We start from the raw sequence: 23,509 nt of genomic DNA, 5'->3' as shown, positions 1-23,509 counted from the left end.
ATGACAATAGGTAAGGTACTATAGTACTCATCCCATAAACGTGGGTATGAACATTAATCCTCATATCCGTACTTTCTGAATACCTGCATACCTATCTTATACCTATTATCCGTGCTTGTTTGAGGAAAAAATATTTATAAAGAAAAATATATTTATATAATTTCACATAAGTGGTATAATAATACAAAAATTTAATATGTAGTTGCCGAATAAAATACAAACATAGATAAAAAAAAATAAATATTAAAAAATCACAAGTGCTAAATGTATTTTAATATAATAATTTTCTAAACTAAAATTATTAGAAATAATAAGCGAAATTAAACATACAAGTTATTTGTCAGCGATAACTCTATCTTGTCTTAGATTTGATCAATTGACAACGTCAGAACGACAATGAAATAGATCTTCACAATAGGTGACCCTTTGTATGGGATCACTTGGTGACCTCTTGAGGCATAATTGTTAGGTTTTAACGAAACAAATATTGAGAATAAGAATAGAGTTAGGGTAGAGAAGTTCAAGTACTAAATAGTAGATACATAAAATATTTTTTTCAACTTTTGAATTTGAATTTGTAAGAAAATAATAGATTTAATTAAAATAATATAATATAATTAATATATATATATATATATATATATTCTAGTATTTTTTTAACTCATATACTATACGGAAGTATTTTGTCAAAAATATAAATTTTTATAAAATTATTTTAATGAATTAAATATTTATAATATATATAAATTTTAAAAGAAAGCATTTAAATGAAAGATAAATGGTCACAATAAAATTTTATAATAAAGAAATATATGTGTATATAAAAAAATTATACTTTTTTATCTAAAGAAAAAATTAACAAATAAAAATTAACAATAATTTTTTATATTTTATATCTTTTCAAAAACTTATTTGAACATAAATAAATAGTAAGAATAATATTATTTATATTCAATAGAATATAGTTGTACTTGTAATATATATGTTGCATAAAAAAATTATTTTAAATTAAAATATAAAAAATAAAATTTAAATATATTAATAAATAATAAGTTTACGATAATAGTAAATGATTATAAAATTTATAAAATATTTACAATATGTTTATTATTTATTACTCATTTTATGATTTAAATATCAATATAATTTTATTAACAAAAATATGTGTGAAAAATATTTTATGTGTGTCATATATAAATAATATTTTTAAAAAAATCAATCTTATATCAACTATGTAATAATTAAATTGTATTAGCCTAATTAAATGATATAAAATAGTAAATAAATTTTTTTATTAAAAATATAAATGAAAATAATTTTTTTAGTTTACTTTGTTATTAAATATATTTTTATATTAATCTTATATAACTTCATATAAGTAATATAATAATATAAAAACTCAATACATAGTTGTAGAATAAAGTTCAAGCATATATATATATATATATATGTGTGTGTGTGCGCGCGCGCATGCGCACGCTTGTGTGGGTATGGGGCGGAGTGAGTACTTAGATACCCATACCCACACTATTTCCATTAAAATGTGTGAGTTTTTACCCATATTTATATAACGGTAAATACCCTATTCATTGTGGATAAATTTTGTGGGTATACGGTACTTTACCCATTATCATCCATATTGATAAGGCATGTGGATTTATTAAAATTGTAAAATACTGTGTTCCCAACCATGCTTTCGTGAGTTTTGGATGGGGGCAAGGAAACCAGCAATCTAGCATACAGCGTCGGGCACTAAGAAAGTGATTTACAGCTCGTTTGGTCAGCCAAGTTTTTGGATGATGGAATTGTTTGAAAGGGTTTCTATATAATTTACAAAAATAATGTATTGTTCTCATTAATTTATTTCAACAAATTCTGTAATATATATACTTTATTAATTATATATACTAAAAAATATTTTCTTAATTTGTTATAATAAATTTTATTATTAAAAAAGCTTATTAAATAAGTATTTTGATAAGATGTATATCCAAACACATTTTATGTTAAATAAACAAGTATACAAGTTTCTCTTTATCTTTCTATACCAAATTTCAATGTAGTGTGTGACTTACAAAAATCTTTATATGGCTTAAAATAAGTACGTAGGGAGTAAAATGTTAAACTGACAATATTTCTTACATCATTGGACTACATTCAATGAAAAACTAATTATTTCTTTTTTACTAAGTTGTTTGTGAAAAATTTCACTATTATTTTTATTTATGTTGATGACCTTAATGTAACGGGTAAAGATTTAACTGAAATTAATGACCTTAAAACTAAATTTCATAACAAATTTAGTATCAAACGCTTTTAACCTAAAATACTTTTTTGGAATGGAAGTGGCAACATCACAACAAGGAATTCATTCATGTAAGAAAAAGTACATTCTTGACCTTCTGCAAGACATAGGACAATGAGCTGCAAAATCTTGTTCTACACTAATGGATTACTCAAATAAAATTCATGAAAGTTCAAGTCAACTTCTCTTCAATTCATCTATCAACATGTTGCTATGAGTAGATAAGCATAAGCCTATTATTTATTTTTTTTTATTTCATGGAAGAGCAAAAAAATAATTTATTATTTCGAAATCTTCATTGAAGGCTAAATACAAAGTTATAGCATTTGCTATTTGTAAAGCTCAATGACTATCATACTTATTTAAAAAAAATTTGTCCGACACACTACTCTTATTCAACTTTATTGTGATAACTAATCTATTTGATACTTTACAATAAATCTAATTTTTTACAAACAAACTAAATATATTGAAATAGATTGTCATATTAGTTAGGCAAAAAGTTCAAACTAATGTCCTACATGTTATGCCTATCTCATCCTCTTTCTAGATAGTAGTAAGCTTGGCATATTAAACATATACATGTTAGCTTGTTGGGATGTTAAATTCAGCCGAAAATTATTCTAACAAATCTAACCAACTCCTTCTAGTTCAGCTAACTAATTTTGCAAAATTAGTAATTGACTAATTATTTCTTCTTCTTCTGTATATTTTGTTGGAATCACTCTTTCAAAATTTGTTGAGAGATTATTGTTCAGTTTTTTTTGTTGTACACTTTATTTTCTCTAAGTAATAAAAAATTCTTAAATTACTTCTTTGTTGTGCAAGTTTCTTGACCATGAAAAAATTAATTTTCTACATTTTATATAATATATTATGTTTAACAAATTAGTAGATAAAATAGTAAAATATAAAAATTAATTTAACTATGAAATTTAGAAATTAAAAGTTAATAAACAAGTTGATTGAGTTAAAAAATATTTTAATAAAAATATTTGTTAAACTACTTAATAAGTATAACTTGACATAAAAATATATGTTTAATAATTACTTGATTTTAATTTAAAATTTAGTAATTATGTATAGTTTTAAACCATTACCATTTTTTATATTTTAATTTATTTTAAAAAATTATTATCTAAAATTTAAGACAATATATCTTTTAATTACATTTTCTAAATAATCTTTTTAAATGAAATGAGATAATATAAATAATTTTTTTTTATAAAGAAATAAAAAAGGCTGATATAAATCATATATGTATAAGGAATTGTTTAGTTAAAAAGATAATGAATGAATTATAATTTGAGAATAATTAAGGATAACAAATAAACTACAAAGTACAACAAACTGCTAAAATAAACTTTTTCCCTAAACAAGCTTCATTTAATCAAATAAATTTTTAAGATAATCAAATAATCTAAAAGCTAACTTATTTATTTTCCCAAATAGGCTCTCTCTAAGTTTAGAATTGGAAGAATTGATTGACATATTGGTACGGATTTATGAAACCTTCCTTCATAGCTAAGGTTGTATATTTAAGTGCTCAGACCAAAAATGCTTCTTTAAGTTTCAGGTTTGAGGTCTCCGTGCATCAAATTAAATGTTGATTTTCGTCAAGGGATGCCTTCCTTCTTTTAATACACTTGCTTGATTTTTTTTCCAGAGATTAAATATTAATTATTTGTTTATATATGAACTTGTCACGACATTATTTTCCTATTTAACTGATAATTTCAAATCGTTTAGTCATGCTTGTTGGTAGATTGCTGATTTTCATTTTTTTTTTTAGCATAAATATATTGTTTCCTAACTAATTGTCCCTTCCCAATGCTTTATTATCGGAAGTTAATTTTAGATTAATGTGCATTCTACCAGGTTATTATAATTCACGTTATCAAAATTTATATAAAATACTATCTCCGTCCTTTTTATAAAAATTAAAATAGAATACTTTATTAATTCTTATTATAAGAAAAAAATAATAAATTTAATATACATTAATTGCTAAATTTTTTATACTTTTTTTTAATATTATTAAATATACAAATTATTAACTTTACGATTTAATATCATAGATATTTTTAGAATAAAATTTATATTTATAAAAAACATAACTGACTCAATTATTTTTCTTGATTCAAGTAATTGATTCATTAAGAATAAGTATTACGAAGAACCTCACATCATATTCACTTAAGCTGTTAAATCTATCTCTCTATTCATATGATATTAGACTTGAGGGTTGAAACCCTAAAAAGAAAACGTTGAATATTTACACTCATATATAAATATAATGTTAATCGTGCTCCTTTTATCAAGTTAAACTACTTATACACTCATTTTTCCTTCTTAATTTAATTAATTGTTATGAAACATTTAATTCTAAAATATTTATCAAATTTTAGAGTAGAAAAATGTATACAAAAATATTATTACACACATTTAGAGAACTTAGAAGTCCGTTATAACTATTTTATATATTAATATAGGTTTAATTTAGATAAGCTCATGAATAAGTATTTATAAAAGTTAAAAATTAATAAATAATGAAATAAATCAATATTATACTTATATATCTTCAATGTAATAAATATTTTTAATGAAAAGAATATTATTTTTATATAATTAAAATAAAATTTTAAAATTAAAGTTAACAAATTTGATAATTAAATTAGTCTAATTATCTTGCTCCATTGGCATTAATCAGTGAGTGGGTGGGTGCAATAAATCTTGCTTTGTTTATTCATCTCAATCGCCATTATACAGTTAGTGGTGGAAATTGTTCAGTTACTCCGCATGGGAAATTGTAAACAAAATGTCATGCAGGGGAATGAACCCAGGCCACAAAACTAATTGCAAGTAGAAATACCCCTGTGTTAGTCCATTATTTCATTTAAAAACTGAATGATTTCAATCATAAGCAACCCTGCACTTTCTTGTAGTTTTTGGCCTTTTTTCTTTGGGCTTTAAGCAACTTATATAACTTTTGTAACAAAAGTAACTTGTTGCCTTTGCTTTGATAGGCCAAGAGGGAAAACTAATAAGATATAGATATTATGATCAGGGTTTGAAATCTGAATCTAAAATATTCTCATATTTTCCTCCTTCAATCTCTAATTCACTTTTCCCTATGAAAAAAAAAATAGTCACATTAATAAATTATATATTTTTCAAAATAATAACCACTTTATAATCAGTTATGAATTGTCTTAAAAATATATCTTATTCTTTTTTGACAAAATGCATATTATTTGGCAAATTTATTATAATATTGTAAATTAAAAAATAATTTATTATTTTATAGCAAATCTGAAACAATTTTTCAATCTGGAGTTTTTTTGTCACGTGGATCAAATTTTTGCCAAACGGCTAGTGAAAGTAATTAATTTTTGAATTTTTTTAATATCTATTTCGCCACAAAAAGTACGAAATATGACTTCTTAGAGCAGTTAATTTAAAATCGCTCTCATAAGTCTATTTTAGAGAGCGGTTCAAAAGGAACCGCTCTCATAAGTCTATTTTAGAGAGCGATTTAAAAGAAACCGCTCTCAGTAGTCTATTTTGGAGAGCGATTCATATATGAACCGCTCTGAAATTTCATTATTAGAGAGCGGTTCCATTTGAACCGCTCTCAGAAGTACATATTAGAGAGCGGTCCTGTCGGAACCACTCTCTTAGATTTAAAATGAACGGCTGGGGAGATTTTGATACACGTGGCAATATCTGAGATGATTCGCGCTGCTACTGGCGAAAGTTTATTTCGCCCTACAGTTAGCGAAACCGATCCTTGATACATGTTTTGCCTTGTTAAGAAGATAGGTTAAATTAAGATTTATAAAATTTGTTTACAGGAATTATTATAGATATTTATTAAAATACAGAATAATAAAAATTGAGTTAAATAAAATAATTATATAAAACTAAATATAATAATTTATACTTAGTTTGATTGTAATAAATAATTTTTACACTTATATTGAAGTAAAATTTTAAAATTGTAAAATTTTAAATGCAGTAATCATAATTTATATGAAATGTATGTATAAAATTTGCATGTAAATAATAAAAATTTTTACTTTTAAAAACGTAATATAATTTATATGATTATAAACTAAATGTAATATATGTAAATTTAAATTAGAAAAATGAAAAAATAAAAATATAATTTAATTTTATGCTAGTAATTAGAGTTTTGTATTTATATAAAATTTATGTAGATTTAAATTAGAAATATAAAAAAATAAAAATGTAATTTAATTTTATGCAGTAAGTAGAGTTTTGTATTTAAATAAAATTTGTATGTAAATAATAATATTTTTTACTTTAAAAAACATAATAGTTTTTATATAATTATAAATTAAATGTAATTTATGTAGATTTAAATTAGAAATATGAAAAAATTAAAATATTTTTTAATTTTATGCTAGTAATTAGAGTTTTGTATTTATATAAAATTTGTATGTAAATTTTATGTAGATTTGTATGCAATTGGCTGTATATACCTAAGAGAGCGGTTCCGTTAGAACCGCTCTCTAAAATAGACTTATGAGAAATAGACTTATGAGAGCGGTTTTAAATTAACCGCTCTAAGAAGTCATATTTCGTACTTTTTGTGGCGAAATAGATATTAAAAATTCAAAAATTAATTACTTTCGCCAGCAGTTTGGCAAAAATTTGATCCACGTGGCAAAAAAATCTCAGATTGAAAAATTGTTTCAGATTTGCTATAAAATAATAAATTGTTTTTTAATTTACAATATTATAATAAATTTACTGTATTATTTTAATGGTCTCTTATGTTTTGGAAAATGAATTAAAAATATTAAAAAATTGATTAAAACAAATGTGGTATCTGACATCTTTTTTAATCTTGGGGGAATTAAACCATTGCAAGTAAGTGTAAGGGATACAAAGTAAAAAAGCATATTGACAAAAATAGGACTAATTTTTTTTAATTATTATTATTTTAAAAACAAATAAAGCAAAATGTTGACCTATAAACTGAAAATTTGTTCATCTCCAACTCACGGGTTGGTTGAGACAAAAGACAACACAAATCCCAAAGCAAATGCTAAATAAAAACAAAAAGAGAACATACAAATCTCAATCCAAAAAGCTTATACAATGGTGAGAGAACATCTAAGCATGTGTTTGAATAAGATTTCTGCTCCCGCATACATTAATTTTCGATGCATGCATCTGAGAAGGAGAAATTTTCTCCTTCCGTTAAAGCAAAGGGAGTCCAAATCCCAAGCTAAAAGTCAAATAAGTTTAAAGGAAATACAGATCTCAATTCAAAAGCTAAATGAAAATTAAAGAAATCGTATAAATATCTACTCAAAATGTGTCAAAAAGAAATTCCAACACAAATAGCAAAAATATGTCCAATACAAACTGAAAATCTGAAATACAAAGCAAACAAACAAATTTTAAAACCCAAAATAAACATAAATGAAACATGCCAAACTAAAACTAAATAATAAATAATTAGTGAGAAATTTATACCAAAATTTAATAAAACCCTGGGTACATGGTTGGTGCAAATTAATTGCATGGTTGTGTTTAGACATAACTTACAAGACGAATTTTTTTACTCAAACCAAGGTAATCATTTTCTGTGAATTTTATTTTGTTCTTCTGCCAGGCTTGTGGTAGCAGGAGTGGAGCCAATGTTGCTCAAGGTTGCAACACTCTCTGATGTGTCTTGTTCCACTCTGAACTTTTCATAAATGTCACCTTTGTAAAACTTTCTAGTCCTTAGCACCAAAATAAGAGAAACAAAACAACCAACCAATGTTGCTGCGGTGATTATGATGAAAGCCATTCTATAGCATTGCACTCCAACACAAGTTAAGTCCTTCCCTGATTGTCTTGTGAGTCCCTTCATCTTCAACTGTTTCAATGCCTCTTTATCATACAAATAACCAGTCACTCTCACGTTCAGTATGTAAGACCCAACAGGGCTTGCCACCGCTCCAAAATTATATAAGGTGGAGTAGTGTTTAAGGCCAAATATTTCAGATATGATGGCAAATAATAATGGCCACATAGCACCAAAGCAGAACCCAATAACCACCGAAGCAAAATAAAGAGAGTTTGGGATACCAAAGGCAATTAGAAGATGGCCAAGGCAAGAGAGAAGCATGACAAGTGTGAGCATTAAGGGACGAGGGAACTTGTATTTGGTCAAGAAGAATTCAGAGGCAAAGCCAGAGGCTGTTCTTCCTAAATAGTTCCATATACTCACAAGTGACACAAATGTTGTTAGGCTCTTTTTTGGGTATCCCAAAGAGTTTCCAATCTGTCCCAAATTGTCAAGTGCCGTCAGCGTTCCACCAACACCAAACGTTGTTGCAATGAATAGAATCCACATGTCAATGCTGAACAATGCTTGAATGATGGTGTAATCTTCACCTCTTTTGGGGGGATTGAATAAGTTGCTTAGACAAGAGTTTTTCCTTTGTGGGATTGTTGTACTTATAGCTATGGAGGCTTGTGCTTCTGGCTGCGGCAATTCTATAACTGAAGATGGAACTTGAGTCCCTACTTTTAGATGAGAAGCATCTGCATCAGTGAAGGTTTGGTTTTGAGTCTTCCGAAGTTTGAGTTCCTCTATAAATACAACCGCAAGAGGGAGAAGAAGTAAGAGAAGAATCAGCACGCCATCCACTATGTACTCAACCCTTGTAAAAGACAACTTGTTTTGTATGACTATCAAAACCATGAGAAACCCAGCAACCCCAAGTGAAATACATAGAAGTTTGTAAAAGACTTTGATCTCTTTGGGTTGTGGCACTATATTCAACACACGAACTGTTGGAAGGAAAATGAAGGAAATGGCTGCAGGAAGCCAACCAATGAGGAAGATAAGAGCTTTGGAGTTGTCACCATAGAAGGCATGGTATAGCTGAGTGAAAATGGCACCACTTAGACCCACATAACCCTTGAGCAAACCAATCACACTGCCACGGCTTCTTGGGAAACTTTTAACACAGTTGACTAATGCACCCGTATTTGCAAAAGACTGTGAATTAGCACCAATGTAAAAGTAGAGACACATTTGCCAAACATGTGGTTTAGCAATGCGTTCAGTGACAGAAAGCCATATCATGAAGTAGCCAAGGAAGTTCATGGTGGCCCCCATGGCTAGTATCACCCAGGGAGGACTAATCTCATTGATTAACCCTGAGAAAATTCCAAGGTTGGCACCAAGGTCTTTGAAGAAGCTTATCAAGTTCAGAGTTGACTGGTCATAGCCCAATGAGGTTTTGACTTCATTTGAGTACAAACTAAACATGTAGGTTGCTCCAGAAACTGCCATGATGAGACATGAGGCAAAGATCATGAACCAACGCCCAGTGATAACGTGGTAGATGAAGGCCTTCATTTTTCTTAGCTCAGCCACCATCATTTTCCTTTTCTGTGTTCAGATGAAATTATGGTAGTTAATAGGGCGTGGTGAGGTGTTCTTGTCTAAATAACAAACACGCTATGTTATGGCATTAAGGCTATAATGTGGGTTGATTTCGTGGAGTCAAAAAGAAAATGGGATAAGAACATATATACCCAGAGGATGCAATTATATGCTTTTAGTAAAGAAAAAAGTGGCATGTGGTAGCTAGATTCTCCACCAAAAGTGGAATCAGGTTCAAATCCTTGGGAAAAAAAGATGTGTATGATTTGAGAAAATGACAAACACAAAAGGATTCTCCTTCAATCAGCCATTAAGTGAAGAGATGGGATTCTGTGGGAAACTTAGGAATATAAGAAAATCCAATGAACGTTGTCTTTTGCAGTTGATACTCGCCCCTTTAAAGCAGGGGATAAGGTAGAAAAGCGCTCTATTTATGTCAGAGAATTTTTTTGTTACTGCAAGGGAAAACGCAGGTTCTTATCACTGTGTTTGATTTTGTTTTACTTATGTGTATTAGTGACAAATCATTGATTATTAACAAGAATAAATAAATCTCAAATTGTCACGAGTTTTGGAAGAATCTGCTCAGGAAAAGTGGAAAGAAGATTGGGGTAGGGTGCTATGTCCTTATTCTGTCGGTGGAGAAGCTTATTACTTTTCCAAACACAATTAACAAGTGATAATAAATATTTATTAAATTTCATAAGCCCAAATATAGTAGCCTGACTCCAAACCTTAAAAAAAAATCTTTTAAAAAGGGGGTAAATATTTTAATTTGCTTAAATTATAATTTTTTTTAATAATGGGTGATTTTTCTTCTTTGTGATCGTGTTAGTGTCATCAATAGTTAGTTTTAAATTTCGATTATTAATTTTGAAATTTTATAGAGTAAAATAAAAATCTACGATGAAGGCCATAATAAAGGTGTTCAAACTGTTCTTTTATTTTTTAAAATCTTAATGGTGAGGATAAAATGTTCAAATTTAATTGTTAGGAATATTAAGAATTATATAAAGAGGAAAAATGCATTCAATAAGCATTGTTAATATTTATCTACCACTATTAGAAGATTTATTTTATATAAAATGAACTTTATATGTATGAGGATCCATTATTTTTTTAAAATTTATAATTCCTTAAAAATAAAGAGAAGAGAGCATTGTTATTTTTAAAATAGTACAAAAGGAAATTAAGGTAATTTATGCTTGAAAAAATAAGCACAGGACTCTCTGTTTAGGATGTGTTTAGAATTTATCTTTTTGAACTCTTTATATTATGTTTGGATTAAGAAAAAGAAATAAATTTGAGAAAAATGCATTAAAATGACATTGATTATCATTGTTTAAAATGTTTAATTAAAATAGGATGAAATATATATAGAAGCAAAATTTTTTTATATTCGTATAAGTCTGAAAACTCTTATACTAAATTTAAATCTTTTATTTAACTTACATTTAACGGGTTGTAATTTATTATTTTACACACACATATATAACTGTTGTTAAAATTTATTTCTATCATTTCTTTTATTTTTCTTTCCCTTAATTAGAGGAATTATATGACCCATTTTATTATAATAATATAAATATTATTAATGTGAAAGTTTAAGAAATGTTCTTTATTATATACTCGAAGATATTAATCAGTACATTTTCATGTTCACAACGAATTCTATATATCTTGACAAATATTTTTTTATTATGCTTGACAATATATTTATAATTGAATTTCTTAACATGTGTATATTTATAATTTTAAAATATTTTAAATAACAAATATATTTCTACATATAAAGTTCAGCATAAACATAAGTATATATACTCCATATTAACATTACTCATAAATTAAAACCATATATTTTTTTAAAACAAAATATTCTTTAATTTTATAAATGTTCAGTACCTAAGAGTACTTTTAGTGGTGGAACTTAAACGGGTTCTTAAATTTACTTTATATGAACTTTACAGTGCTACATGTGTTTGAATTTTTTTTCACTTTAATAGATAAAACTAAAGCTTGAGCTCTTGAATTACTTTTTGCGAATTCTATTAAAATTATTATATTATTTATTTAAAATTAAATTTAACAAAGCTTGTTTATTAGTAGAAGAAAGTTTTAGATAATTACTTTTTGGAGAATAGTGCAGTTCGTAAAGCACTCTTGTTGGTGACTACTCTAATTTTTATAATGAACCAATTTTAAGTTCAAGAACCATTTTCAAGAACTACTAATAAAAATACTCTAAAGAGTTGATATTATTTAAGTCGATAGTATTCATAAGTATCAATAAAATTTTATTGAGATATATGAAATAAGAAAGAAAAATAAAAAAATACATTATCATGAAAAAAATTACAACTAAAATTAAGAATTATGAATATAATAACAAAGAAGTAATTTAGAAATGATAGTGCCAACTGAGCATTGACCTCATTTTCAAATACAATGTTCATGTGATAAATATATAGTGCATGATAAGAGTCATTTTTTAAAAAAGAAAATAAACATCAAATTGAAGATGTTTTCTCAGTAAATAAATGTCTTCATTGATTTGGGTTATCAATGAAGTTGCTTTTACTTAGAAGTTCTGTCATTTATTAGAGAACCAGATGGTATATATAAATTATCTAGACAAAACAAAATCATGTGATCGCATTGGTGATTACTGTGATTATGAATTGTCACAACATAAACTATAGTATTGTATAAAAGAATCCAAAGCTCATAAGAGGTTGGTATGTCATCAGCAGTGTGATAAAATTAGATTTTCAAAATACCAACTAGGTACAGTACCAAAGTGAGATAAGGTATCTTCAGGTGATAATAAACTCACTTGATTTAGAAATATTTTAAATTCTTAATATCAGCTCTGGCTAATTTTTAATATTTTAAAAAATATGAAAATATATAAAGTATTTTTAATATAAAATTTTAATTTTAAATATTTAAAATTAACCATAAAAGGTGAAGTTTATAGAAATGATTAATTAACGTTCAACGTACATCAATATTTCATGGGACTAGTTTAAAATAGTCTATAAATAAATTATTAAAAATAATAAGCAATATGATTATATATTGAAGTTACAAAATTGTTTCATAATTTATTTACTTAAGACACAAGTTAATACTTATCGAATTTCATTCACTATAGGAAAATAAGATTTTGAGTATATTTAGTACAATCCCTCATAAAAAAATTAATTGAAAACTTATTATTCTTTTAATGTTGATTGCTGGCCACTATAGATGCCAATTAGGGATGAATTGAAGAAATTCTTACAAGCTATTGAAGTCAATTATGAATTTAAATGTACTCAATTGGACTGAATTAAAAACAATTTGTAAAATATAAAATACACTCTTTCTCTTCTCTTGTTAGGGTTATTGGAGATCAAAGTTAAAGAATCAAGATCAATATCATCAAATTACTAAAGTTACTCGAACACTTGTGAAAGTGTTTATACCAGAAAAATATAAAGAATAGATGGTTAACAAGACGTAGAATCTAAATAGATTGTCTCATATCAACTAGTAATTATTGTAGTCCAATATTTTTAAAATGATAGAAAATGCAAATAAAAAAAATATATCTCTTCAAAAGTGGCAATTAAGAAAATGAATAAATTAACTTGTTGGTACACTAATTGTTACAGGTCAAACTTTTATTGATGTGATGGTGCATATTTGAGTGGTGATATAAAATAATTATTAGAAATAAATTAACCATTAACTTGGTTGAAGATGAGGAGTGTCGCAATTGAAAATTAATTTAAAAAAGATCCAAAGAATAAGATTAACCAATGAAAGAATAATGGTGCCATTGTAATTATTATCCCATGTCTCTTTGTACCCAAAACTAATCTGATAAGAGGATTATGGAAATGATCACCACTACCCCCACGTTCTTAATTGTATTACTTAAAAAAATTAGCAAGTGGTAAATGATTAATTCATTTTTGTTATATATTTGTGAGTTTTATTTTTTTAATATAACGTCACACTATTATTTTAAATAAAATACAATTTTAATCTACTGTAAAAGTGTAACTCAGTTTTTAAAGTAAAAATATATAAATGTATTAGCTTTTTTTTCTACCATGTTGATAATCTATTTTTTAATATAAAATAATAACTTTCAATTATCAAATATACTGATTAATTTTTTTAAAAAATCATGAAAGTATTTAATCTAGAATCTTTAAATATACAAATAAAAGTATTATACTTATACCATATATGTAAAGTACATATTGTTAAATTTAGCGTATAAAAAAATTATATTATCTTCTAATTTAAACAGTCAAATATTACATGATTATCTTAAGTGAAAGAGTTTTTAATCAACATTTATTATTTTCTTAATTTGTTACATGATTTTCCTTATATTTAATTTTAATTTTTTCATATATTTTCTGAATTTTGAAAAATATTATCTACATAATATAATAAAATATTTAATTATTATAATAAATATATTTACTCTTTTTAAAATTTATAAAATTTTAAATTAAAAAAATCATGTAATATGCTATTATTTTTATTAACAATATTTTAATTTAATATTATTCATATAGTATTAAAAAATGACTAATATAAATTTTTAAATATATATATATCATATATAAGTTATAGATTATAAATGATTAATAATTATAATAAATTTTATATTATTTTTATTTAAAATAATCTATGATTATTCATGATAAAATAATTTTAAAAAAAATAAATTATCAGTATATCATACAAACTACTAACTATTCTTATAATAAGATATAAACTTTACTTTACAAGAACATCATGTAAAACTTTCGTTTTAGATGCATTTATTATATTTTATTAGAAGTTTTCCAATCTTAAGCACTAAGAGTAGTTAATAATGAAATGTTTAAATAAAAATGATTTTGAATCTTCCTATAGTTTTTCTTTTTAACTATAACCTACTAAGTCAAACAAATATTTTTTTTCTTATACTTTTACAATATTAAATTATATGTATTTTTTTATTGAATACTTTTAGGTAAAATATTAAGGTTTATAAAAAGATACTTTGAAAATACAAGATTTCCCTTCACATATTGGAAATTTGATAAATGTCTATAGTTTTAGAAATCATTTATTAAAATAATATAAAAATATGATAATTTATACAGTTAATTTTATTGTAATAGATATTTTTTTTCTATTAAGATGCGACGTAGACTGCTCGATACTTTTTTTGGCCAACAATTTGGGATAGAATTGGGCCTTTCATGATAGGCACCCCATCAAAGAATCCTATTTTGGACTTCATAGTACCCAACCTTTTTCATTTTAATTTTTTATTTTTTTTTTTATTTTTTATGTATTCCTCTTTTATATGAAGGTTGCAGAATATAAAAATAGGTTCATTCTCTCCCACAACTAATAAATTATCCAATTTATATGAACCACTCACCACCCCAAACAAATTAATATTGTAAAATACACATAAAAAAGTGTCTTCATTCATCCAAATCAACACAAGATAACAAAATCACGTTTGCTTGGGAATATTAAATGGGGAGAAAAATTCTATTATTACTAACAAACTCTTTTTATTTACAATTGCAAAAGAGATGTCCTTCTTCTTCCACTTCTCACTTAGACTTTTCCTAAACACAGGCCAATTTAAGATTAATTCACCGAAAGTACAAACGAACCTTGGCCTCTTGGGTTGCCTGGACACTCATCCACACGGCATCAATTCCTATTTAGCTGTTCAATCGGCTAAGAGTTCAATGCTTTCGGTTTTAGTATTGTTTTTATTGTAAAAAATATTACGTGTAAAGCAAACTTAGCTTAATATTAACATTTGGCATAAGAACAATCCATTTCAATCATGCATGGAAGGAAGAAGAAGGGAAGATTATTTGTCACTCTGTGATTCTTCATTTATTGTCATATCAAACTTTATTTTAAAAAAATAAAAATCTTTTTACAAGTAAAGTTTACCAAAAGAAAACCCTTCAATTTATTCTTTCAAAGTTAGATGCATTATCACGTTAGTTCTTCCATTGGTTGATGATCAAAATTAATTTTTTTAAGGATTTAAAACTTCATTATATTACTCTTACAAAAATTTTATTGCCTAGAAGGGCATATATCACATCCTCGCGTCTACGTTTTTCAGCATGATACATATATACCACCTCTTCCTCAGTAGATGTTTAGACCTAAGTTGTTTACACCTTTATAGGACGAGTTGGACTTTAAAACATGAGACTACTTTAGTATCCTCATTGTACAATCCTAAATAATAAGCCAACGTTGTCACACTAGGTACATATATTATTTTGTTGTTGTTACTCCATTGGTATAAATATAGTGCATTTGCAGGTACACCTCCTTCCACCATCATTACCTCGCATACCAACATCGAAGCAGTGATTCTTGATTTTCAATGAGCCAGTCTATCTCTAGGCCCATTAGAGAGTTCAACGAAATCATTATGTTATACAATATATTATCCATTAAGTCAAGGAGTCTTAATATTAATGCATAATTATTAAAAAAAAAGTATTAACTTTGAATAATATAACCTGATTGAGACAACCAAAAGTATAACCTGAATGTATCATCAAAATACATTAGTCTAGTTTGAAAAACTCAAACACGTCAACATTATCTCTTGACCAAGTCAAGTTGGTAGGACAAGACGGGTTACAAACACCCGTATCTATAACTCACAATTTTAAAGATTCATACCCACCCACAAAATAAATCTTTAAAAGATAGAAGAAAAAATTATAAAAAATTGTATGAATTAACTCAAATAACAGAAATGTTTTAATAAATACATATTTTTTAGGTTTAATAAATATGTTTTAAGTCTTTTACAAGCTTCTATATATTTCACTTGGGGTTGCTGGGTTTCTCATGTTTTTGATAGTCATACAAAACAAGTTGACTTTTACAAGGGTTGAGTATATAGTGGATGGCGTGATGGTTTTTTTCTTGCTTCTTCTCCCACTTGCTATTGTTTTTAAAGAGGAATTCAAACCTTGGAAGACTCAAAATCAAACCTTCACTGATGCAGATGCTTCTCAATTAGAAGTAGTGTCTCAAGTTGGGTGAGGACTACACCATCTTTCAAGCACTGTTCAGCATTGACATGTGGATTCTTTTCGTTGCAACAACATCTGGTTTTGGAGGAACACTGACCGCACTTGGCAATTTGGGACAGATTGGGAACTCTTTGGGGTACCCAAAAAAGAGCCTAACAACATTTGTGTCACTTGCGAGTATATGGAACTATTTGGGAAGAGCAGCCTCTGGCTTTGCCTCTGAATTCTTCTTGACCAAATACAAGTTCCCTCGTCCCTTAATGCTCAAACTTGTCATGCTTCTCTCTTGTCTTGGCCATCTTCTAGTTGCCTTTGGGATCCCAAACTCTCTTTACTTTGCTTCAGTGATTATTGGGTTCTGCTTTGGTGCTATGTGGCCGATATTGTTTGCCATCATATCTGAAATATTTGGCCTCAAATACTACTTCACCTTATACAATTTTGGAGCTGTGGCAAGCCCCAGTGAGTCTTACATATTGAACGTGAGAGTGACCGGTTATTGTATGATAAAGAGGCATTGAAGCAATTGGAGACGAAGAGACTCAAAAGACAAAAAGGGGAAGACTTAACTTGCTTAGGAGTACAATGCTATAGGATGGCTTTTATCATAATCACTGCATCGACAATTGTTTGGTGTTTTGTTTCTTTAATTTTAGAGTTAAGGACAAAAAAATTCTACAAAGGTGACATTTATGAAAAGTTCAAAGTGGAAGTAGAGGCTACAATAATTGAGAAGGGGACTATAGAAAATGGTACGGTTCCATTTGGAACATAACTTGTTGCATTAAGCAACACAAAGGCCACAACTGCCACCCTAAGCGGCACAGAAGATCAGTCAGATAAAAAAATTTGAAAGTGAACAATTATTTAAAGTAAGATTTGTTGGCAGTCAAAGTGCCATTAAGTCTGGAGCCTTGTTATATGCCCATAAACAAAGTGGAAATTTTTCATCGAAACAGATGGTATTTGCTGGGTATATAGCATGTGAGAATAGATAAAAATATTATTTTATCATATCCCATCTTTTAGGATTAGTTTCTTTATTCTTTCATTATATTATAATAGAATTAATTACTATTCTTTAGGATTAGTAATTATATTTTCTTATCTTGTTATGATTTATTTTCTTAATTAGATAGGATAGTGATTAATATAAATATGGGATAGTACTTTAACTTTTATGAAATCAAGGAAGTTTCATAATACTGTAATACTTCTCAATTAATATCAATTCTCTTTTATTTCTCTTTCTATCTGTACCTAAAAACACCACTACTTTAACAACTTTTATTTTATTTCTATTTTAAATTTTAAAATAAGATAAATATACTTCTTAATACTTACTCTTCTTAAAAATATTTAACAATACATGCAATGCAAGTAATGTGCAATCTGTTTCTCTTCTTTTCCCGATCAGGTGTTCAGAATTGTATTTATTCATGTTTGCATAGCATATATTTAATTAAAATTAAACTATTAATATAAATATTGTAAAATTATATTAACAAATTAATATGTTATATTATAATATATGATCTCATTGTATAAATAAATATATACTGTCAGTAACCATATTATTAATATAGATTTACAAAATTTACACTAATAATTTAACTTCTATTAAATAAAACTATATCAATAATACAACTATAACATCATCTTTCTTTTGTAGTGGTGTTTTAACTTCTCATTGATAATGTATATTTTCTTTCGGCTCTTTACTCCTATTGGGACTGGGCTGGGTTTCTCAAATTTAAAGCAAGACCCAACGTCTGCAATTAATCAGATGTTGAGATTCCTCTAGATTGGACCTAGAAAAAAAATTCCCATACAATATTATTGTACGAGCATACCAAACAAAAGTCTTCAAATGACCAAAAATACAAAAATGCTCCAAAATTTTGGTCAAACCAAAAAAAATTGTGTTACTTACTAACACAGTTTCTGGAGCAATAACAAGAAACAAAATACTGGCTGCCCTGATTAACATGCATCACCTTGTTAGTTGCTACTAGGCTCGATGGTGTTAAATTATTATATTATTTGTTTTAAAATATTTAATGTTGTTTATGTGGAGAAACAACGTATTATTCATGTTTTAAAGATACTTGGACAAACTATACACAAAAATATTTTATCCGAAGACAACAAATTGTCCTTGATGACATCCAAACAAGATAATTTAAAGTTCAAACATGGTACGAATTTCTGAGTCAAATGAGAAAGTGGATCCATCCTTTGTCATTCTCCCCAAAGAACTTTAATCTGTCTCGTGAGGATGTAATTCATTTGCTCTCTATATATGTCATACCCTATTGTGAATTATTAGAATTTGGAATTTTTAACCATGGATGAAGCCAAGAGATTGGAAGAAGGCCTAAGTACCCCTCAGAATGGTTACCATAAGGATGAGTTGAAACAGGAAATCGAAAACACCAACGGTGATGGAGATTCTATAGAGCATGAAAGAGACACAAGGACTACCCCAGAGCAAGAGCATTCATTGGTGAAGCACAAGACAAGGAGAGTTGCAACGCTCGATGCATTTAGGGGCCTCACCATCGTGGTTAGTTTAGCTTATCAAAATAGTTTTCATTTTTTATTAGTTTTTTAGTATAATTTATTAAAATAAAGTGTTTTCACCTTATAAGTTCAATGATTAAACTTATGACATAATTGTTGTGTAAAAAAAGTATTAAATGAATATTTTATCAAGTTCTATATTTAAACATATCTTATATATTTCTAAAAACAACAAGAACAAGAGTTTCATTATTTAAACATCAAACATTTCATATCATATATAATTAATTTTATATTTTTTGGAAATAATTTTTATACATGCATTTAAAAAATATAAAATACAACTTTTAGAATGTGTTGCCTATATATTTGCAGCTGATGGTACTGGTAGACGATGCTGGTGGAGCTTATTCACGCATTGATCACTCCCCTTGGAATGGATGTACATTGGCTGATTTCGTTATGCCTTTCTTTCTTTTCATTGTTGGGGTTGCCATAGCCCTTGCACTAAAGGTACTACATACTGCTACTTAAGTTATATTCTCTGTTCTTTGTACACTCCATCTATCTAAATATTTATCTTCGACAGGTTTGTTTCTGAGTGTTTCTCTTCACAATAGTAGTGTTATAAAGTGTTATTCATAGTTGACTATTTTTATTACAACAATCTATTTTAGTTTGAATAAGTTATACAAAGATTTAATGAGATTAGTTGGTACAATAGTTACCTATTACTCTCCTTCATTTTGTCACGACCTCTTTCATTAATGTATATACGAAGAATTAAAATTAATTTATGGACGTATGAATTTTCTGAATTATTAATTCAAGCTATCTTCCTTTATTGTTTAGCATTTTTGGCTAGTAAACATATAATGTATTAGTTCACTGATAACCCTTTGGTTGTAACTCGTGAGAACTTAGAGAATCCCCAAAGTTAAGGATGCTGTGAAGAAGATAATCCTTAGGACATTGAAACTTCTCTTCTGGGGCATACTTTTGCAAGGTATACAAAACTCCTCAAGCTCACTGTTTTAACGCACCAATAATAAAAGATTAAACTAAAACTTTAATAGATACTAGAATTTGACAATAAATGAAACAGTGGAACTTTGAAGGATTCTGTTTTTGGGATTGGTTGCATGTAGTTAAATTTACTATTGATGTGACTAAGTAGGAATGGTCAATTCTAGCCATGCAAACTCATGTATGTATGAAAAAATTATTATATGATCCAAGACCACCATATGTTTAGGATTTAAAGAATGACACTTGGTAAGTTTTTAAATTAAAAGAAAGGATTATATATATATATATATATATATATATATATATATATATATATATATATATATATATATATATATATATATATATCTGTGTGTGTGTGTGTGTGTGTGTGTTAAAGCACGACTAAATTTGACTTGATAACAAAGTGCAGGTGGATACTCCCATGCTCCAGATGATCTCTCATATGGAGTTGACATGAGATTTATTCGATGGTGTGGCATTCTGCAGGTTAATTTGGATCAAATTTAGTATATGTGAGGCTAAAATTATCCAAATTATGTCATATCTATATTGTTTGTCTATGCAGAGAATAGCTCTTGTATATTGTGTTGTAGCACTAGTAGAGACATTTACCACCAAGCTTAGACCCACTACCTTGAGGCCAGCACCCCTGTCCATTTTTACTGCCTATCGATGGCAATGGTGAGAATAACATTTCAGTTTCAAAACTCAACTGAAATGTAAAATGTTAAAATATATTTTTGATTTCAATCTTTATTTAAATTTGTTATTTTTATTCTTCAAAATTTAAAATAAATCATGTGGGTTTAGTCCGTTGAGGGACTGACAATGCATTATTTCAACTAATGCCTATAAGTAATGAGACACATACGTGTTACATAGGTTTGTGGGCTTTGTGGCATTTGTCATTTACATGGTGACAACCTTCAGCCTCTACGTTCCAGATTGGAGTTTTGTGGATTATAACGGCGAGGAACCAAAGAGATATACAGTATGTAATATTTGTCTATACGTACCTCCGTCGTATCTTCTGAAATTGTTCTTGGAAAACGTTATTTTGTTGTTAATAGGTGAAATGTAGTATGCGAGGACACCTTGGTCCTGCATGTAACGCTGTTGGGTACGTTGATAGACAAGTTTGGGGTGTTAACCATCTTTATACCCAACCTGTTTGGAGACGCTTGAAGGTTAGCTTATTGTAGTGAGACACAAATACTACACCTTTTGAGTAACAAACAACACATTCTCTGTTATAATCTTAATTTCAACTAAAATTTATTAATAAATACAAAATTAATATGAGTTTCACTCTCTTTAATTTTTAAAATTAATGTTTTTTTCTCATATTTTTATCCTTAATTTGCAATTGTTTAGTTTTTTAAAACATTTTTTCAAACGTCTTATAGGCATGTACACTCAGTTCTCCAGCTGAAGGCCCCCTTCGAAGAAACGCTCCATCTTGGTGCCGCGCTCCCTTTGAACCCGAAGGCTTATTGAGGTTTTATTTCGAAATAGATATTCGTTGATTAAGTAATATAAAGTAATTAATTATTAATTTTACTAAATTTAACACTTCATGTCTCATATGTAAATACAAGTGAATTGAACAATCATTAATTATTAAAAAAACATTTAATAGTATTGATTGCCCTTTGCTTCTTTTTATACAGTTCCATATCAGCTATCCTCTCTGGCACAATTGGCATCCACTATGGGCATGTCTTGATTCACTTTAAGGTTACAGACTTTACCAAACACATTCCTGTGCCTCGTGCACATACTAAAATTCTACTTTATTAGTGAAGGCGTGAAACATTTTGACAGGGTCATTCCGAGAGGCTCAAGCAATGGCTCTCAATGGGGCTTGTGTTATTCATCCTAGGCATCATCCTTCATTTTACAAATGGTAAGTTAGTGAGACACGTCCTCTTAAGATAAATCTTACATTAGTGCAAGATTAATCTTACAAAATTTCCATTAAACATTGCAGCTATTCCAATTAACAAGCAACTCTACAGCTTCAGCTATGTCTGTTTCACAGCTGGGGCAGCTGGAATTGTCTTCTCTGTGTTTTACATCCTGGTAGGAGTAACATAAAGTATTTTTTTGGTCCTTTCTATATAGGGTGTATTTATTAAATTTGATAAATTAATAAAAGTAATTAAATATGGTTAATTTTTTGTTTTCTAAAAAATATTATAATATAGCAATTTTATTCTCAATTAATGTCATTGAACTTAACTTTACTGTCAATATTTATTTTTATTGGTTTTAACTTAGACTCCAACTAACTTTATTTATTAAGGGTAAATAAAAAAATGCTTCATAAAAATTATAAAGTGTTTTATAAAAAGATTCACTAAAATTTCTACAAGGTACCATATAAAAACTATCAAAGAGAGTAATTCAACAGAAGAATCATTTAATATTGGTCATTAATAAATTCTTTTTCTTTGTTTTAATTTCTTCAACCTTATGATTCTTCTTTAATATTCCTCAAAATCAAACAGATAGATGTCTGGGGGCTTCGGACTCCATTCTTGTTCTTGGAATGGATAGGAATGAATGCAATGCTAGTGTTTGTGATGGCAGCGCAAGGAATCTTCGCAGCATTTGTTAATGGATGGTATTATAAAGATCAAGACAACTCACTAGTGAGAAGAACCTTACCCTCTGATTTATATTATGCACGGTGTATACTTTAATTTAAACACAATATTTTTTCATATTAGAAGCTAACTATTTTATGGCTTATGAAAACCATCAATCAGGTATACTGGATACAGGAGCATGTGTTCATCAATGTTTGGCACTCGGAGAGGTTGGGAACTCTGTTATATGTCATCTTTGCAGAAATCACTTTCTGGGGAGTGGTTGCTGGCATCTTCCATAAATTAGGAATATATTGGAAATTGTAGGCTAATTACAGAGTCAACCATGCTAATTAATTAATACAAGACCTACAAAAGCATAACATCTCAATTTTTCTTTGCCTTTTGTCCATTGTGTTGTTTGTTTGTTACTATATTCAATCCAATTTGTGCCAATCAGTGCCTATGATTTTTCCCTAACCCAACTTGTCAAAGAGAGTATTCACAAAGCTCCATATGATGGTCCAAAAACGAAGGAAAATCTAAACAAGTTGCA

At 27.7% G+C, this 23,509-nt stretch overlaps 2 protein-coding genes and 1 pseudogene across 2 annotated transcripts; 2 read left to right on the top strand and 1 right to left on the bottom strand.

The window, feature by feature from the left end:
- Window positions 1–7,615: 7,615 nt before the first annotated feature.
- Window positions 7,616–9,833, bottom strand: LOC113872955 (protein NUCLEAR FUSION DEFECTIVE 4-like). The gene has a single exon (XM_027510863.1). It carries the CDS (start codon window positions 9,717–9,719, stop codon window positions 7,917–7,919), a length of 1,803 nt encoding a protein of 600 aa, XP_027366664.1. The 5' UTR covers window positions 9,720–9,833; the 3' UTR covers window positions 7,616–7,916.
- Window positions 9,834–12,971: 3,138 nt separating this feature from the next.
- On the top strand, window positions 12,972–17,582 carry LOC113870839 (annotated as a pseudogene).
- Window positions 17,583–19,154: 1,572 nt separating this feature from the next.
- LOC113870838 (heparan-alpha-glucosaminide N-acetyltransferase-like) lies at window positions 19,155–23,280 on the top strand. The gene is made up of 13 exons (XM_027507333.1): window positions 19,155–19,373; window positions 19,706–19,843; window positions 20,255–20,336; window positions 20,772–20,848; window positions 20,928–21,037; window positions 21,245–21,353; window positions 21,433–21,549; window positions 21,769–21,860; window positions 22,033–22,099; window positions 22,187–22,268; window positions 22,353–22,444; window positions 22,873–23,016; window positions 23,134–23,280. The coding sequence occupies exons 1-13, from the start codon at window positions 19,155–19,157 to the stop codon at window positions 23,278–23,280; spliced, it is 1,476 nt and encodes a 491-aa protein (XP_027363134.1).
- Window positions 23,281–23,509: the final 229 nt, after the last annotated feature.

The sequence above is a fragment of the Abrus precatorius genome, unplaced genomic scaffold (assembly GCF_003935025.1).
Source record: "Abrus precatorius isolate BTA unplaced genomic scaffold, Abrus_2018 Scaffold7, whole genome shotgun sequence".
In the NCBI taxonomy this organism is placed as follows: Eukaryota; Viridiplantae; Streptophyta; class Magnoliopsida; order Fabales; family Fabaceae; genus Abrus; species Abrus precatorius.
The sequence above is the reverse complement of the archived record's forward strand: the minus strand, read 5'-3'. Positions and strand labels throughout refer to the sequence as shown.

Excerpts from the sequence above, each read along its gene's own strand:
- LOC113872955 (XM_027510863.1), bottom strand. The coding sequence starts at position 9,719 with ATGATGGTGGCTGAGCTAAGAAAAATGAAGGCCTTCATCTACCACGTT.
- LOC113870838 (XM_027507333.1), top strand. The coding sequence starts at position 19,155 with ATGGATGAAGCCAAGAGATTGGAAGAAGGCCTAAGTACCCCTCAGAAT. Across the intron at positions 21,354-21,432 it reads AGGAACCAAAGAGATATACA|GTGAAATGTAGTATGCGAGG; the intron begins GTATGTAATATT and ends TGTTGTTAATAG. Across the intron at positions 22,445-22,872 it reads TCTCTGTGTTTTACATCCTG|ATAGATGTCTGGGGGCTTCG; the intron begins GTAGGAGTAACA and ends AAAATCAAACAG.